General features: G+C 40.6%; 1 protein-coding gene across 4 annotated transcripts in view; it reads left to right on the forward strand.

Moving 5' to 3' along the window:
- grin2bb (glutamate receptor, ionotropic, N-methyl D-aspartate 2B, genome duplicate b) overlaps positions 1-18258 on the forward strand; it is a 151672-nt gene that overhangs the window by 95014 nt on the left and 38400 nt on the right. For all 4 annotated transcript variants that reach the window (XM_049571980.1, XM_049571981.1, XM_049571982.1 and 1 more), the window contains one exon: positions 4807-4999. In XM_049571980.1, the coding sequence (XP_049427937.1) occupies positions 4807-4999 (193 nt within the window). The remainder of the gene's footprint in view (positions 1-4806; positions 5000-18258) is intronic.

The following is an 18258-nucleotide window of genomic DNA, read 5'->3' on the forward strand; positions in this document are numbered from 1 at the left end:
GCCTGGGATAGGGTTGCTAACTTTTTGTTTTAGAATAAGAAAAAACTGTCCAGAATAATCTAACAGCGGCAGTAAGACTGGTCTGACACTTGACACCAGTCAAAAATATCTTTGTGAAACTGGCTCCAGATCAGACAGGGTTTGAACGGAGATCTCATATGCTATAAGTATCATACCATTGGTGACTGAAAAAAAATGTAGCTAATTAAGGCTTTGCAGAAAAAGATCATTAAGTGCCATGTGACAAATTTTAAACATTAAGTCACCCTTGCCAAATTAATTATGATGCTTTGTTTGTAATCACAGCTTAAACAAATAACACCAAACGACCCCTCTCTCTCTCTTCCCCCTTCAATCACTGGTATTATTAGCTGATTTCAAAATTGAGACCACTTGACTAGACTGGAGAGTGATTTTTCCAGGGGTCGTTCATAAACATATCCTCACAGCTTTAGTGGCCTGATTTGGAGTGATTAGATCTGGTGCGCTGTTATAGTTGCAGTTATACAGTATAGCTTTTAATAAAGTGCATCTTTGGATCCCTCTTGATGCTTTCTGCAATCAAGCATCTTCTTTTAACTGTAAAGCAATCCAAACAGTTCCCTTCAAATTGCAAAGTGAAAGTGAGGCTTACAGGAAACCAAACTAAATGTAGATGGTGCTATTACATTGGGCAATCAACATTTACATCATAATGATAAGTTTAAGAAAAAACTTTTCTATTTTCACTTTAATAGTTTATGGATGTTGGGACGCCCCTGTGACTGAGGCTGGGCACAAAATTCACTGAGCCCAATGTGACTCCAGCTGGGGACCTTCATCACATTTGATTCCCTATCTCTTTCCCCTAATATCATCTCATGTCTCTGCTGTCCTTTCTCAAGTAAAAGACATTTTACATTATAAAATGTAGTGTTTCTGCTATCAGTTACATAAATGTAGTCACTTTGGACTGTCAACTCAATATTTTGCCACAGAAGTGTATAACATAACATAACATAACATAACATAACATAACAGTTATCTCTATATGCACCCAGGTGAGAGTAGTCATGCTGCAGTTATTTAAACCCATCCCTACGAAGTGTTGTTATTAGGGCGGTCAAACAAGTTATTTTTGTTAGTAATTGCATGCATAGCAGCAGCGGCTCCCTGGTACCGCAGTGACGTAAAATAAATGCGGTTTTGAATGCGGCTTCTTTCATTTTATAAAACCTCACAGTAGGTTCAGTTGTCACCTTGTGTCAAACAGAATTAAGATATCACTGAAGTACTTTGAGTTTGAGCTACTACTTATAATCTGAGCATACAGATGAAGCTAATCAGACTGATGTCAGCGGTAACCACAATGCCAAAACTGGCAAAGCACTATTTTGTGGGTATAGCGTGGGAATTAGGGGGTTGGGGGTTAGGGTGAACACTGACTGCAGACCTGCATTTTAAGACCTGTCTGTTATTTATATGAGTAGAGGAGAATGCTGCTAGATTAATTTATACAATGTAAAATACAATAGACTTATGCTAATAACGTTAGCATGTTGTATTTGTGGGGAAAAACGGTTTTGTCTGTAAATCGTGCGAGTTATAATGAAACCAATTTGTATAGTTGAATTGTGGCTATCAAGCCATGTTTTATAATGTTTAAGGTGTATTTTGAATCAGTCAGACTTTGCAGCACTTCACAGAAACCCCACTGCCAGCCGGGACTTTGGAGGTGTAACTGCAGAGTGACACAGACACACTACTGCACAAGTATATTATGTATTAAGGGAACATCATTAGGTTTGCATGTTGTACCTAGTCATGTGCCTTACCGTCATGGGGAACAATAGTTTAATGCATACAGGACCTGTATGAATCAGAAAAAGCAACTAAACTGAACCTCCTGAAAAGTGCAAATGCTGTTGCATTACCCGAGGATCACTGGATGTTAGTGAGTAATCAAAATGATATTGGAGTCACTCCACTTTCTCAAAAAAAACCAACCCCACAAAAATAAACAACACTGTTTTTCACAAAATAGGCACTTTGAAGTTGTTTACATAAAACCAGAAGTCAAGATCATAAAGTAAATTTCTTTGCATTTATTTGATTCCCAATCAAGACACTCTGGTAAAAACAGCTTTACCTCGTTAATATGGACTTCAAAATTGTTTTGAAATGCAAAATAATGGATTTTAAACATACGATTAAAAATGCCATCAGTCGCTATTAACTATTGAAATTCAGTGATTAATCATGATTAGAAAATTAATCTTTTGACAGCCCTAGTTATTATGGATCCCACTGCGTGCATTGATTTTCTAGTACTCGTCATGTTGATGCGTCATGGTCAAATGCGGTTAGGATAAGGGCAAAGAGGTCATGGTTAGGGCTACTACTAGCCAATGTCAAATATTCTCTGAGATTAAAGTGGTAGATTTACGTGAAAAAACTCACAAATGTACTGACAGAAAGGCAGGTGACGTAGTGTGAAGAGCAACACAGTCCATGGATTGAACAAGACATGGAGGATGAATGGGTCAAGCACAGGAATTTCACTTAGAATGAGGTTTGAGTCCTGTGTGAGTCAACACTGGTTTATTATTTTAAGACTTAGTTGAATTATTATTGTCTGTTAAGGATGTATAAAGCTGTTTAATGCACACTGTGCACATGAACTTAAGCAGAATAGCTCTATAGACCCACTGTAGTTGACATCATATTTTGGTTTTGCAAGGATGCCAAGGAATATACAGTTGGGTGTAATTAGCCACATTTGCTATTTACATTCCAGCTGCAAATAGCACTGTTGCCTATGGACATCTGAGTGCTAACAGCATCTGCCTTCTAAGTACGGGGGGGTAAAGGCGCTGGTATCAGAGTGGTACTTGGTGTCAGCAGGTTCAAGTTCAACGTTATTATCTTGAAGATGTAATTTACATACATGTCTGTTAACATGAGGTCGAACAATGCTGATCGAGCCTGTGACCCAGTGATGTATTTGCAGTATTAAGAACTGGTTGTCTGTGGCGACATTCCCAGGAAAAATGACAAGCCGGATACAGTCATTAATAATCAGTCCTCTCTCTCACACACACACACACACACACACACACACACATACATACATACTGTCTATGCTGTGGTAACCCTTTCATCTTGCCAGCTGCAGGGCTCATAAAACGAGCTGATTTGAATAAATTCACCAGCCTGGTCTCAAGCCTTAAAGTCTGCCAAATAACACAATGCAATTACTACTAATCGCCATAGGAGCCGCCAAAGGAAGTTAAACAGAGATCTTTGTGATTGCAACTTAACATATCGGAATCGGTATCAGGAGAGGACAAAGTTGGATCAGTGCATCCATAGTTAAAATGTGGCACATCCCGAATCACAATGTTTTTGGAAGCAATGGGGAATACCGTAGCCTTGATTGTGCAATAAGACGACCTGTAAACATATCAGTGTATTATATTGTTGATTTATATGAGTATAATTTTTAAGTACTTCAAATTTCAGCATATGCAGTATGGCCAACTTTCCCACCTTTGCTTGATGTAATTTACTGACCTCAGTGAATGTGTAGACAGGGAATCAGAGGTCAGACATTTAAATCAGAGGGGCCAGATTCAAACTCATTTAAGCAACTCCTTTGCTGTATTGTTGCAGAGCAAAACACTGAACTCTGTATAACATTATTCTGTGGTAAGTTTTCAAAAAGCTTTCTATTAAAATGTGTGCACAAGTGACAGATGGGCTTGTTTGCATATATGCAAATATTCTCTTGTGTGTTTGCACTACGCTGTTCCAGTCAGTGGTAGGGTGCATACTGAATTCTGTTAACTTCAGGTAAGTGAGGTTATAAATAGTTTGGGAGTTCATTTGATGGTATCTGTTCATTTTACATTGATTTATTGTGCAATATCTCACAAAAATATGAGATAGATGTGGACTGACAAGCTTTATTTTTATATTGTGGCCATCACTGCTAATAATAGTCTGAGCTTTGGCCTCACTGGAGTTCATCATTAAGAGAATTCCCAGTGATGTTGTTTTGAAAATATCTCTCTAGGGAATCGGGTCAGGCAGCAGAGAGACCCGTTTGTCATTTTGCAGTGGCTCTCCCATGCACCCCTCCCCTCACAAGTCATGTTTATTTGAAGGATCTGCTCCTGTAGTTTCATGTTTTACCATGTATGTGAAACCAATAGGTCCACCAAGGCTGCCTAAATGCAGGTTTGCCTTTTTCCATTAGATTTACTGTACAGGTTTGAAATGTGAACACATAATCCAAACCAGCCATGGAAAATGACCTGAAAACACGGTTGTTTATGGGCGCAAGAAATGAATGCTGACGTCTGGTAGCCAGCAGTTCCTCATGCTTGAAAAGCCAAGCATGACAAAATGAGCTGAAAGATGACCATGGTCTCGACTGACGCTCATTCAGTTTTTTTTTTTGTTTTGTTTTGTTTTCCACGTGATTTTAACCTATGTTAGCATTTGTATTTTGAAAATAAAGTAAATAGGTCCACTCTGGCTTGGACCAAATTAAGATGTAGGTGTGATTGCCACTGTTTTTCCACTTTTCAACCCCCTTTAAAATGCTTTTACTTTTGTGTTTCTTTTCCCCCTCTGGCTATTTTTCATTGCACTCTGCCTTTGCCTGCCTATTTGCATCCTCCCTCCCTTTCTCACACCATTCTGTCTCCCCCCCCCCTTCCTTTTCATCTTTCTCCATATTTCTTTCTACACCTTCTTTTTCCTCCCACTTTCCATATATGCCTTTCTCTCACCTCACACCATCTCTCTTTCTTTCTTTCCCAGGGCTTATCTCTGTGTCATATGACGAATGGGACTACAACATCGAGGCCAGGGTACGTGATGCAGTGGCTGTCATTGCCACAGCAACCTCCACCATGATACTGGATCGGGGGCCACACACCTTACTGAAGTCAAGCTGCCTCGGGACACCTGACAAAAAGAGTTCCAACACTGGCCACTCCAAGGAAATACTAAAGTGAGTCAAAGCTAGGGGGATGGGTGGTCAGGGGAAAGCAGGGCATAGGGGCTGTGATAGACAAATATAAATAATAGGAGGAATGTAGACTGAAAATGTGTGAGCAAAATGGTTATAGTTTACCAACTATAACCAGCCAAGGCAGGCCTGTCACACTTTGGATTTCTCTACATGCTGAAGAATTGCACTCAAGTAAAAGGGATTATCAAGTGTTTGGAGGGTGCTGCCTTTTTTAGCATTTACAAAACTGAAACCACAAGAGCAAATTCATAAGGAATGGATTAAACTGTGGGTTTATCTGCTCTGATGTAAGTTGCTATGTTAGCATGCCCAGCTAACTAGATTTCTACCTTCAGTAGTAACCTAGCATTATTTCAACCCAGTCTCAACGCTCAGGCAGTGGCCCTTGGCGTCTGTGTCCGTGCTGCTGTGGCCGTGCTGCCTGCTCTCTCCAGTTTTACGCCAAGCTTGGCTCCAAAGACTCCTTGCGAAGCACTCCTCCGGGGTTTTTTCATACCTAATTGTATTGCGGAGTTTTGCACAGCGGCGACCGGATCTTTGCTCTCAAACCACAAAAAAATGTGATGGCACAACAGTCTCCTTCAGTACATTATTCTATGCTTTCTTTTGATTTTCACATTGGCTAGTCATCCTGTTTAATTTGTCTTCTGATTAAATCGGAACCGTTGAAACAAGTTGTAGGAAGCCTCTGCAAGTAATTGGTTGCTGGCAGACACTCTGTGCTGCAATAAAATGGTTAATCAGCAGTGCCGTGCACTGTAGAGCCGATGCGCTGCTGTTTCTGCCGGCCTGAATAGAATATAATGTCTATAGCCTTACTGTTGTGTACAGCCTTTATAGACTGAGCTGAGTAGTGATGCGCGGGTCGACCTGTAACCCGCGGGACCCGCAAATGGACCTGCGGGTCGGGCAGCAGTGATCGTCTGTTAAATCGGTCTGTAAATGATATTTTGACATTATTATTATAATCTATTAATCTATAATCTGTTACTGTCATGGCATCCAAAGGTACTGATGCGTTGAGCAGGTGACAGTCCACGGTCGTTTTCAAAACACACTTGTGTCACGTACTCCAAAAGAAACTTGTTGAAACTTTAAACAATAATTTATTGTACAAAACGGGGAAAACAAACGTTGACAAAAACGGTTCCATAATTCATATTAAATTCAAAAGATAATGAAAAAACAGCTACAAGTTAGAGGGAATAGTGATAAAGTGGTAAAACTTGGCATTGATCCACAGCCTCAGACAGATGTGCTCAAGCGTGCCGTGCGCACAAGCTCCGTTGGTAGGCGATACTGTATTTTCACATTTTTAACAATGCAATTTAAAAGTTTTGATTTTTATTGATAACCTACATTTACCAACAACAAAAAGACTACATTTAGCACCAAAAAATATGTTAAAAATAAAATAATAAGTAAATAAAAAACGAATACCTACCCATAGAAACGAATATTCGAAAATCCGAATATTTGGGTACAGCCCTAGTGTTTAGACAGACAACAGCACTGCATCAAAACACGCAGCTACCTCATTTATTTGAATAACAGCTGGCTCTAACCTGCAATACATGAACGGTACTACTCCTTCTTATAGGCTGATGGCAATGCTGCTGTAGTTTGAGCCTCAGATCTTTTAGTATGGTATCATGTATGTAGCCATCATGTGATATTTATGACCCTTTTACAGGGTTCTCATTTGAAACAAAACAAAAACAATCAGCTGTAAACGATGGGGTTTGTGTGTTAGCATTAGCTTACACAAGCTAACCACAGCTGCTAGAGACAGTTGTCATTTGAGCTGCCAAAATCCAGAGAAGCTGCTCTTGTTTACTACAAAGAACCCATTGTTTCAATAATTACTGGGAATTTTGATGGTAAGTCTGCCATCGTTATCATTGTGTACTGCTTATGTGGCATGCGAGAACGAATAGCTTGACAGATGTAGCATCAGTCATTAAGTGGAGTTAGGCTTTGTGAAGGGTCATTTGAGTAAAAGTCCAAGGGTTTGGCTGTCAATTCTGCCTCGAAATGAACAGATTTGCTTTTACATCACATTTTCAGCACTGATCATTTGTCTTTGGGAGCTGTAACTTCAAATAAACAATCTGTGCTTTTGATTAAATATTGTTTTGAGTTTGAGTCCAGGTCCAGAAAAGACAATCTTCCCTCACTGAAAAAAAACATGGCAAATGAAAACTCAATGAGCCCTGTTCACCTAGTTTTATAGGCTTTGAAATTAATTTTATACAGAAAATGAGCATGAGTGTCACGCACAACGCAAAAAGATGGGCTGAACAAAAGCAGATGAAACCTTTGTTTTAATTCATATCAGTCAGAGCCAAAGAAATGGGCTGGTAAAATAATAGTGGGAAAAAAGTGTAGCATGGTTTTAGATGCTGATGCACAGTTGTAAATATGGCAATAAATCCAAAAATGTGTGACCACACACATGCTGTACAACCAGTGTTGGGTAAGGGTTACTTTAAAAGTAATCAAAGTATGTAAGGTAACGCAGTAAAGTAACCAGTTACTTTACTGCGTTACTCTCTGAGTAAAGTAACTCAGTTACTTTAAAAGTACTTCCAACATTACTCCCTGAGAAAAGTAACTCAAGCACTTTTAAAGTACTTTTGAGTATTCTACATTTCCTATTGGGCAATGGACCACAGGGCGCTAAGCCTACATTTTTTTGTCTCCAAAATTAAAGTTATGGACCACTTGCCCTTGACTGAGATCCAATTCTCCCATCACAGCTGTCACTTTGACCAGTAGAAACACACAACGATCTGCTGCCGTAGACAACTGTATGACAACAACACTCCAGTGTTTTTAATATTTCCTCTAGGGATGTTACCACACAGAGTAAAAGGGGGAAATGATGGTGTGAAACAGCAGAGGCACTTTGTCAACCCGCTGAGTTAACGTTACTGTCATTAGCATCAAGCTAGCAAACAACGGTACATCCTCAGGGTCGGACATAAAGTAATAACATTAACAAATAGCAGCGGGGCTTTTACTCACCACAACTGCAGAGGCTCCCAGCTTCATTTGAAACAAACTACATTATAGACGGCCCGTTATTTATTATGTGTGTTTATATATTTACTTTTTATCCGCTCCGTTGTCTTTGTAAAGTTAACATATCGCACCGTCATTTCAAACTCAACACTTGTTTCAAATTAAAAGCCCCGTATAACCTCGGCTAGAGAATCCCTCCATTTTCTAAATAGGCTTTTATTCTGAAACATTTGTCAGAACTTCCTGTGGAAGATACAGTAACTTGACAGTTTACATATGGCGCTTCAAATGTAGCTCCTGCCATCTGCTGATGCTTTTAGGTGACTACAACAACATGTCGGCTGGCACATGAACAGACACAAATAATAGTAAAAGTGCTAAAAATAGGACAAGAATACACACATCACACACATCGTGAAAGATGACTGGGGATAATTGGTTGAGTACCAGCGTGTAGCGTGTACCAGGCATAATGCAAGTCCTGAGTCTGAAATATATCTGTCAGCAAGTCCTACTCCACCTACTTAGACTCCACCGTAGACAACGGCAGCATTTCTTCGACCACGTAGCGAGCCACAAGCTCCATGGCTTATTTCAGACTGATAGGTTTAAGGTTATCTCCGTTATTAGAACCAAACGACAGCCGTTGCTGTTTCGGAGCTGAAGGACCAGCGTTCTAAAAGTAACGGAAGTAACTGATGTCTTGTTTGGTTCTTGACTGTCATGACATGTCAGCTTCATTAAAAGTATCGTTGTAAATTAAAAGCAACAATAGATGTAATGAAACGATGTAATGTAATGTAATGTGTTTCATTTTTGTAACTTAAAGGCTTAAAGGAAAACATACAAGACACATTTTTAGGAAAAGTCATAGGAAGAGAAGCTTGTAGGTTTTATCTAAAGAGAGTTATTTGCATTATAAAAACCGTCGTGGCGGCTCTAGGACAAGTGCACTTACATTGATCACTTCCATAAAATAAAAGAGAAATTGGAGAAGATTGAAAAAATTGTTAAAATTAAATTAGGGAACTGATCACAGATGCATTGTCTGTGTGTGTTTTTACATCTATTGTTGCTTTTAATTTGCAGCTATACTTTTAATGAAGCTGACATGTCATGACAGTCAAGCACCCCCCCCCATCCCCCCACCCAAAATACCCTGATTGCTTCAATGACGTCATCAAAGCGAAAAAGCGAGTCTGTTGATTTCTGCCACATTGACGAGCGTTTGCAACTGAGCGATGAAGCGGGGGCGAACCGAGCGACAGCGAATAAAAAAACAGGTCCAGTGTGAACACACCTTAAGGCGTTATACCCAACTCTGTGTACAACATGGACTACAAATACACACAGAAATGAAGACACGTTCCCTGAGGAGAGACAGAATTAGTTTAATTAGCCAATAAAAACTAACACAAGATGAACAGAGACATTAGCTCTTAGACTTACAACAGCGCCTTGCATTATCTTTAGCTTAACCCACAGCCATCTTTAAAGGAAAACATCCTTCTTCTCCTCTTCCTCTGAACCTCCTTGTTTTTGCTTTTTGGCAGATTATAGAACAAGCGGGAGCATCGGTATTCAATAATTAATCCCCATTTAACTTCATAGGGCATGCTTTTACAGTTCACATTGATCAGAGATTCCACAGCTAATTGAATGCTTGAGGACAACTGGATTAATGAAAAAAGAGCCAAAGAACAAGAGTGGGGTTATTGCTAGCACACAGAAACACACAAGCAAACACACACGCACACGTATGTGTTGTTCTAGCATGACATTTAACTGCTCTTTTAGGCTTAATCTAGTAAAAGCTTAGCATTACTGATGTCGTTCCTTATTAGATGTATTTCAGCCTTACAAAACTATGCGCCTGCCTGCCTTTCATCCCTTGTTTTTCCCAATATTTAACATTTTCTCTGTTTTTGTTTGTTTTTTTCACTGTCAGTTTGAATTTGTGGAATGTGGAGAACTAGGGAAACATTATGCAACCTCCCTTGCCACTGCTGCATTAATCTTCAGGTTGAGGTTGATGTATTGCTGTAAATTTTGCTCTTGTCTTTACCCATGTTTCTGTTTTTAATATCAGGGGCACTTATGCGTACCGGTTGGATTCCGCCACCAACACGACTGAGATAACAATAACACCACAGCCATGAATATTTCAGTCCCCAAAGGGCGCTGTCAGACACAGGGTTAGCTCTCAATCATCCTTCAGGCACACACCTGGGACGCTCTGTGCTTTGTGTATGTGTGCGTTGTGTGTGTGTTGTGAGTGTGTGTTTTCCAACCAGCCATTTTTCTCCATTCGACAGAGCAAAAGTAGAAATTTTGGATCGGTGGATTTTTGGTGGTGAACCCAGAGGCTAGAAACAGCGCGCGCACACACACACACACACACACACACACACACACACACACACACACATATAATTCCACCTATTCCATCCCCTCACCCCCAGAGACAAAAGCAATAATAAGGCCATATGTCTCTGCGTGGTCCTGTATAGCTACAGGCCACAGTGGGCTGCATGCATGCTGGATAAGCATGCCATCCTGTCAGTGCTGATGGACGGAGATGGGAGGCCCCAGTGAGTCACGCTCGCAAATTTGTTTAGGGGCTGCTTGACCTTACGGGGCACACACACACACACACACACACACACACACACACAAACTAACACAAATAGGCATATATAAATACATGCATGCATACACCGCAAGCTCTCACACACTCCAACACAAATAAGGAAACACACTCACACGCAGAGCTCTAGAGGCCATCCATTGTTTCCTGCCAGACAGAGAGGACAGGAACACTTGGATAATGAGAAAATGTGCTCCAAGTGGTTTTGGATGAGGCGCTAAGGGGCTTATTTGTTTGTGTGTGTGTGTGTGTGTGTGTGTGTGTGTTGCAGGGAAAGGGATGTTTTTATTTGTTTGACTGTGTATGTGCGCTTGTGTTCAAATTCCCTCTCAAATCCCCGTGCTGATTGAAATGCCGCAGTGGTCGATGTGATGTAAGAGATGATTAATATTTGTAGTGAGTTTTCTCTAATGTTAACTGACGAGACATCAGTCTTCATGTCTGTGGGCCGGCTGCATGTACTCAGTCGGAGGCGTCCAGAAGAGCTCAGTGGAAAACCTTTTCTGCAGGCCAATTGACCCGTGTGCTGCCTCGCATGCATGTTCGGCGAGCAAGCTCACATCCTCACATCCTATTTCACCTTTAAAGTAGTTTTTCCTTTAGCGGGAGAGCAGCATTATTGCATTTCTTAACGGGCTCAATAAAAGTGGCTGTCTAATAAATCCTGGCTGTCTTTATTGGAAGGCGAGCAGGCCGATTCATTGTGCTTTTGGGCATCTAGAGCACAAAGTCTCTTTAATAGTCTCTCTTCACACATGTGCACACAACTGTGTCTCCTGCACGTTGTGTCACACAGCTCCTATTTGTTTTCGTTCTTACTGTACTTCTCTTTTCTTTTGTTAGCTTCTTTTACACCGAGGCCTCTTGTCTGAACTACAAGGATACATGACTTTCTCTGCTTTTCACCGCTTTGTTCTTCCCCTCTCTCCTTTTGTCTACTTGCCGATGCTCCTACATCAGTTCATTCCCATTGAAAAGCACTTTCAGTTAAATGAAGCTAAAACATTGAATCAGAGGGAAATGATGGCTCTCTTCCACCCCCCACTTCACTTCTCTTTCTTCTTCATCTGTCAAAATACTGTGATCCTAATTTTCTATATATAAATACATTGTAAGAAGGGAGGATTAGTATGTTTAAGGACAGGATTATTTCTATTGAGCATGAATTCGGTGTTGCTCATTTAAGTCTTGCCCTCTTCCTCTTTATGACTAATTCCCATGAGGGACATTTAAATGCCATAGATACAACCGATCAATATTTCATATTGCCTTTTACGCATTGGATCTGTGAACACCATTGCACATCTGTCACTACATGTTCAGTGCCATATGGGAGAATTATTACGTTTTAGTTTGTAGCATGATTACATGTAGGTATATCAATTTACTCTTCTAATAACCTTTTTTAATTTCTCTGTTATACTCTGATGGAAGGATGAGGGGGGACTTCTAATGACATTTATTTAAATTGAAGTATTTTAAGCCACTTCGAGTAAACATTCAACCCTAACCCTGACATCGAACCCTTCTCCAACTAAATATGTTTTAGGCAAGCGGCAACCTTCCACAACAGAAAAATGAAGCCAATGCATTAGTGCCAAAAACAGCAGTTCCTCCAATGGCCACTTGAGGCTGGCTCCAAAAATAAGTCAATCCTCCTAGGCCCCCACGTTAAAATGTCCAACCTTATAGGAGAAATAAACATGTTTACAGCCTGGTATAAAAACAGTTTGGTCTCTATAGCTAATTTCCCCTTTAAAGATAACTGTACAAGGGGTGAATTTTATTAAAGGGGAACTAAACCCCCCTCTCTGGGCATTACTCCGCCCACAGCTTAATTTTAAAAAAAAATCAGAAAAGATAGGCGGAGTTGGGGGGGGGGGGCTGATGAAGGGGGCAGAGTGAAGATTGTCCCTCACTGCGGGGAGAGGAGAGAGGGCTTCCCTGGAGGTCAGGCCTCTTTACCCAGTCCCTCTCCTCCACACTTTGGCTTATTTTCACCCAGCCCAGCACTGGTACCTTGGAGAATGGTCCCTCGCTGCGGGGAGAGGGGAGAGGGCTTCCCCGGAGGTTGGCCTCTTTACCCAGTCCCTCTCCTCCACACTTAGACTTATTTTCAATGTGCCGATGGTGGCTTGGGAAACCCCCCCTAACTGTGTCACACGGGCAGAAGGGAAGGTGGCCGGAGCTCAGCCTGTCCCCTTCTCCACACTTTGACTTATTTTATCCTACTTGGTTCTACTTCTCCCTCTCTGGGAGCCTGGGCTCACCGCGCAGCAGCCCACCGCATCCATCCACCCCTCCCTCCCTCGTGGCCCTGCACATATACCACCGAGGCTCGGCTCTCTCTCACCACACAGCGGCCCTCCACATCCCTCCCTCGCTGCCCTGCACATATATTCCCGAGCCTCCTTGCCTCTCCTTGACCAACTAACCTAAATACTATAAACACACTACTAACTGTAAACCTACACTAAAATACACTATGCTAACAATACAGTTTGACAAATTACTAGCTATTCTCTCTGCTCTACTACTCTCTCTGCTCTGATCCAACCTACTCGCTATCAGTTTGATAACTGCGGACAGAATGGTTTTATAGTAAGGGGAGGAGTAAAAGGAGGAGGGCAGGTTTAGCGTGGACGGTTAGTGACGTCATTCGCCCCAAAAAAGAATCATTCGCCTCCAATGTAATGTAGTGTAAATTCAAATGTAGTAACCAGGTTTCAAGCTGTAGAGGGCACTCCATACCACAGTTTTAAAATAAAAATGTAGATTTTCAACAGTTTGCACTAAACTGTCAATATTTTGAGCAGGATTAGTCAGTAACACTACTATACAACCAGAAACAATGATTATGAGATGAAAAAAATTGTTTTAGGGTTTAGCTACTCTTTAAGGCTTGAAGTTATGCATAATTAAGGGCATGGCTGCTTTGAGTGACAGGCTGTTTGCAGATAGTGTCCTTGATAGGGTTCACCCGAATACTTTGATGAAAAAAAGGATACGGATATTGAATTTTTTATGAGTACAAGTATCGTATTCATTGTTTTGTGATTAGTTTTCTAATTAATAGTAAACAGCAACTTCTGATCAACTCATATCAATTTCAGGCATAAAATGACAGCTTTTCATTAGGCCCAACATCCTTTGGGTTAAAGCTCCACCCATTTCTGGCTTGAACGCCGCCCATTCTCAGTACAGATACAGATCATTTCAGTACAGACACAGATACAGAATGTTGTACTCGCTAATACCTAGTCCTCTGGTTCTCAGTCAGATCCACCCCTCGCTCCCTCCCAGCTCCACCCTCTCATCCAACTATGGTCACCTCAGGTCACTTCTGGCTTCAAAAACCCAAGATGGCCACAGCCAAAATGCCCAACTTGAGGCTTCAAAATGGGTCCAAAAATCCATCCATCACAAGTGGATGTTTTTTAGCAAGACATCACTGTATTTCCAGCGGTGATTGTGTTACATCAAGCCGGGGTTTCTTAGCAGCTATTGTCTCCAGCTGGGATTGTGGCACCAAAACCAGGTATTATAAACTTAAACCTGATCTTTTCCTATCCATAACCAAGTGTTTTTATGCCTAAACATAATCACACTTAAATCAAACATGAAGTTTTAACATATTCATGATATAATAATACATAAATGTTACATGTCAGTGGTTTGCAGAAATGTATGATGCCAGACTTTATTCTGGTGATTGGGCTGTTCATCATAGTTATGTCCATTACTTTTATACAGTCTGTAGCCTTGGCAAGTTGCCAAAAGTAATAATTTAAGTAGAATAATAAGTAATTCTCTCTATAAATATATCTTAGTAAAGTGTGGTTAAGGATACATTCATGTCATTTGCTTTACCTTGAAAACAAAAATGTGATCATTTCTTTTGAGATCAGAAATGACCGTAAAAAAAACAAGTATTTAAGGTCTGTAGACTGTGAAAGGTCATTGTCCTCGCCTGTTAAGCCCTTGTTCACATTTTAAAAAAGAGAGGGCTCTCTCTGATACAGTGCTCCCTCTCTTCAGACTCCACAGGTAGCTGTCTGATGTCTCTGGCTCTGCAGGGGTACTCATGGGCCCAGATCACATGGAGCTCCTGTGGACTCACTTATTAAAGGCTGCAGCTCAAAGAGACTCAGAGCCTTACATCTTTCCATGTGTAGTCCACATCACGAGTGGTGCCACCAGCAACAAATTAGTCAATAAATAAATAATGACTTTATTTTTTGTGATCAGGAATTATATGTACAAATTGAAAGTGTTTTTCAAAATGAAGATTCAGTGCCAATAATTAAAAAAATAAGCATTTGTTTTATTTGAGGGGAATTTTAAGTAAAAGGCACAAATTTTATCTTGCAAAGAGTTTGGTTTGTGGCACCTTGGAGGTGCTCGACAGTGAACTGCAGAATAGAGTAAAACAGCTAGCAGACAGGCAGATACTTAAAGATAATTATTATTGTATTACAGAAGTATTACTCAAATTCTTATGTTAAGTCTCTTTTGTTTTGGGTTCATTTGCAGTTTGATGATATCTGCATTCACACATGATGACAGTCATTTTAAAACAGGTTTTATTGTACAAAACTGGAATTTTGACAAATGTGAACTTCATATTAAAAAAAATACAAGGGTGGAGTTTAAATCTGATGTGGGTGGGGCCTAACAGGAAGTTGTAATTTTATGCCTGAAATTGACATGGCTTGATCAGAAGTTGCCATATTTATTATTTAAAAAAATAAAATAAAATTTACAGAACAATCTCAGAATAAAGCTTCAGGTCATTTTTTTATCAGAAGACTAAGAGATTGAATACAGCTAAATATGTATTTTCCTTTATCACAAATACGAATATTGACATATTTACTTTTATGATACACGTATACATCAACAAAACATGATCTATAAGGCATAATTGTTTCATCAGAGTATTCAGCTCAGACCTAGATTCCGGAAATTTTAAAAATGCTGAATATTGCTGCGGATAATTGATCAGTTCCTAAGTAGATTAGAGATGCACTTTAAAAATCAAGACACTAAACTAGAAATATGCATTTTATACAAAATGAGCTTTACATACAACCTGATCAGAGCTGAATTTCTGATGTCTGTAATACATTATATGTAGGTATGATTTGGTTGTTTACAGTAACATTTAAATTACATTTACATTTAAAGAAATAATGTGTAAGATTTAGGGGGATTTGTTGCCATCTAGTAGTGAGGATTGCAAATTGCAGTCATCTGAAACTTCTCCTGGTTACAATTTCTTCAGTGTCTCTTCCTCTCCAAAACAAATGGACCAGGTGATTAAAACCAGTAAAAACACTGTACAAAGCAGTTTTACATTAAATGATCTTTCTACAATATTTGTGGATGGGCAGCTAACTACAGTGGCTGACGCAAAAATGTGAAAAAGCAAATGGCCCTATCTCAACCCAGTGTTTGGTTTGTCCGTTATGGGCTACTGTAGAAACATGGCGGTGCAACATGGCAGTCTCCATGATAGAGGACCTGTTCCCTATGTAGATATAAACAGAGATTGTTGTCATTGGACCCCAGCACGTGACAAAACAAATTCTGCTTTTGGCTGGTCCCCTTTTGGATAATATCAAACCTGTTGCAAGAAATCCTGCAAGTCTGGTTTGACAGTGATTCAATTTCGAGCAGCATGTGACAGACATTTTAACTTGTAAAGACACAGAGACAATTATACACGCCTTCATCTCATCATGCTTGGATAATGCAACAGCCTCTTTTCTTGCCTGAATCAAAAATCTATTAATCAGCTCCAGACTGCACAGATTTCAGCTGCCAGGATTTTAACTAGAACCAAGAGACATTATCACATCACTCCAGTTTTAGAACTGACTCCCAGTATGCTTTAGAGTAGATTTTTTACTCATTACTTTTACCTTGACTCTGACCTCTTAGTACCATACATGCTGGTACATACTGTCCGCTAAACACTTTTTTTGTGTATCTGCTGTAGGCTGAAATACTGTGGGCTTTTACTGTGTTTTAATCACACATGGGGCCCCAGTGAAAAGCTGTCTAACTTGTTCTTGAGTGAACCCTGAGTGCCACAGCTCTTAAACCATACATACTCTTACCATAATTTACCATATTCTACACAGACTCCTCAGACAGTGCTGCTACAGGAATGTAATGTGCAGTACACATTTCATCAGTAGCTGGTAACTCTTCAGAGGCAGGTCTTCTGCAGTCATCCCAGATTATGAGTCATCCACCCAAACCTGATACAGTATACATGTGTGTGTGTGTGTGTGTATGTGTATGTGTGTGTGTGTGTGTGTGTGTGTGTGTGCATGCACCACAGACTTCCTTACAAACATGCACAGCAGGGATATGTATTTTTGCATCCCTGCATTGCAGCGACGGAGAATTTGTGACCCTATACGGCTTCACTCTGAGATAAAAGACAGTCATATCAAATGGCTCTGAAACACATTTGAAGAGATTTTAGAGGGGGGGGGGAGAGAGGGATTGTGTCCATGCCATTGATGATTCAGTGTCTCTGTAACTAAAAAATAAATTCCCCTCACAGCCAGTGATTAGTTGGGGAACAGTTGGTGAGCAAGGCGCACACAAGCGCTGCATATGGCTGTGATGAAGCCGCATGAGGCTCTGTTAGTAGCTCATCCCAGTAGTTTTTATTTTTATTTTTTTCTTCTTCTTCCAGCAGAGTCAGAGGGGAATTCTGACATGAGAAGGGATCAAACAGCACATAAAAGCTACATCAATAGTACAGGGATACAAAATGATAAACAGAGCAGCCTCCTCTGCTGTAAATTCACAGCATGTATCAGTCTTTGTGAAGGCGCAGGTTAATGCACGGGCAAATGAATCCTATTGATGTGTGATTCGACACGCTACTCAGAGGTGAGATGGAGAGATTGATCTGAAAGAGAAAGGCAGCATGAGGGGAAGTGGGTAAACACTCAGGTTTAGACAGAAAAATACTCCTTTTTCTTTCTTTCAACCAGCCTCTCCCGGGTGAGATTACTGTTCCCATGGCAACGCAGCTGATTGCATGAAAATTGCTGTGGTTGTGGGCGCCATGGCAACACGTTACATTACATTATACTGGTGTTAAGAGCCCCCCTGCGTGCGTCCCTATGTTGCGGTTTTGCGTATACTTACACATGTCGACCCGCCATGATGACATATCGTCACATGGGCTGCAGTGGCGTCAGGGCGGCAGCAAGTTGGACCTCCTGAGCCTCCACCCACACCGCCTTGATCTTTTTGGTTCCCTATTCACACTGAGATTATGTTTAGGAGGCTTATCCCATGTTACACACGTATTACAGCACTTTTAGCATGCTAGCCAGCCAGTATGCAGCAATAGGCATTTCATGGAGGCTTGAGTCATAATATTGACTTTCTCAAAGCATTTAGCCTACTTAGGTGTGTGTGTGTGTGTGTGTGTGTGTGTGTGTGTGAGGTGGGATATAAATATAGTGGAAGACATTAGAGATAGAGGTACTGAATGTTCTTGTAGGAGGTACTTGCGATAAAATCTTGGGTAAGTTTC

Source organism: Epinephelus fuscoguttatus, linkage group LG3, assembly GCF_011397635.1.
Source record: "Epinephelus fuscoguttatus linkage group LG3, E.fuscoguttatus.final_Chr_v1".
Lineage (NCBI taxonomy): Eukaryota > Metazoa > Chordata > Actinopteri > Perciformes > Serranidae > Epinephelus > Epinephelus fuscoguttatus.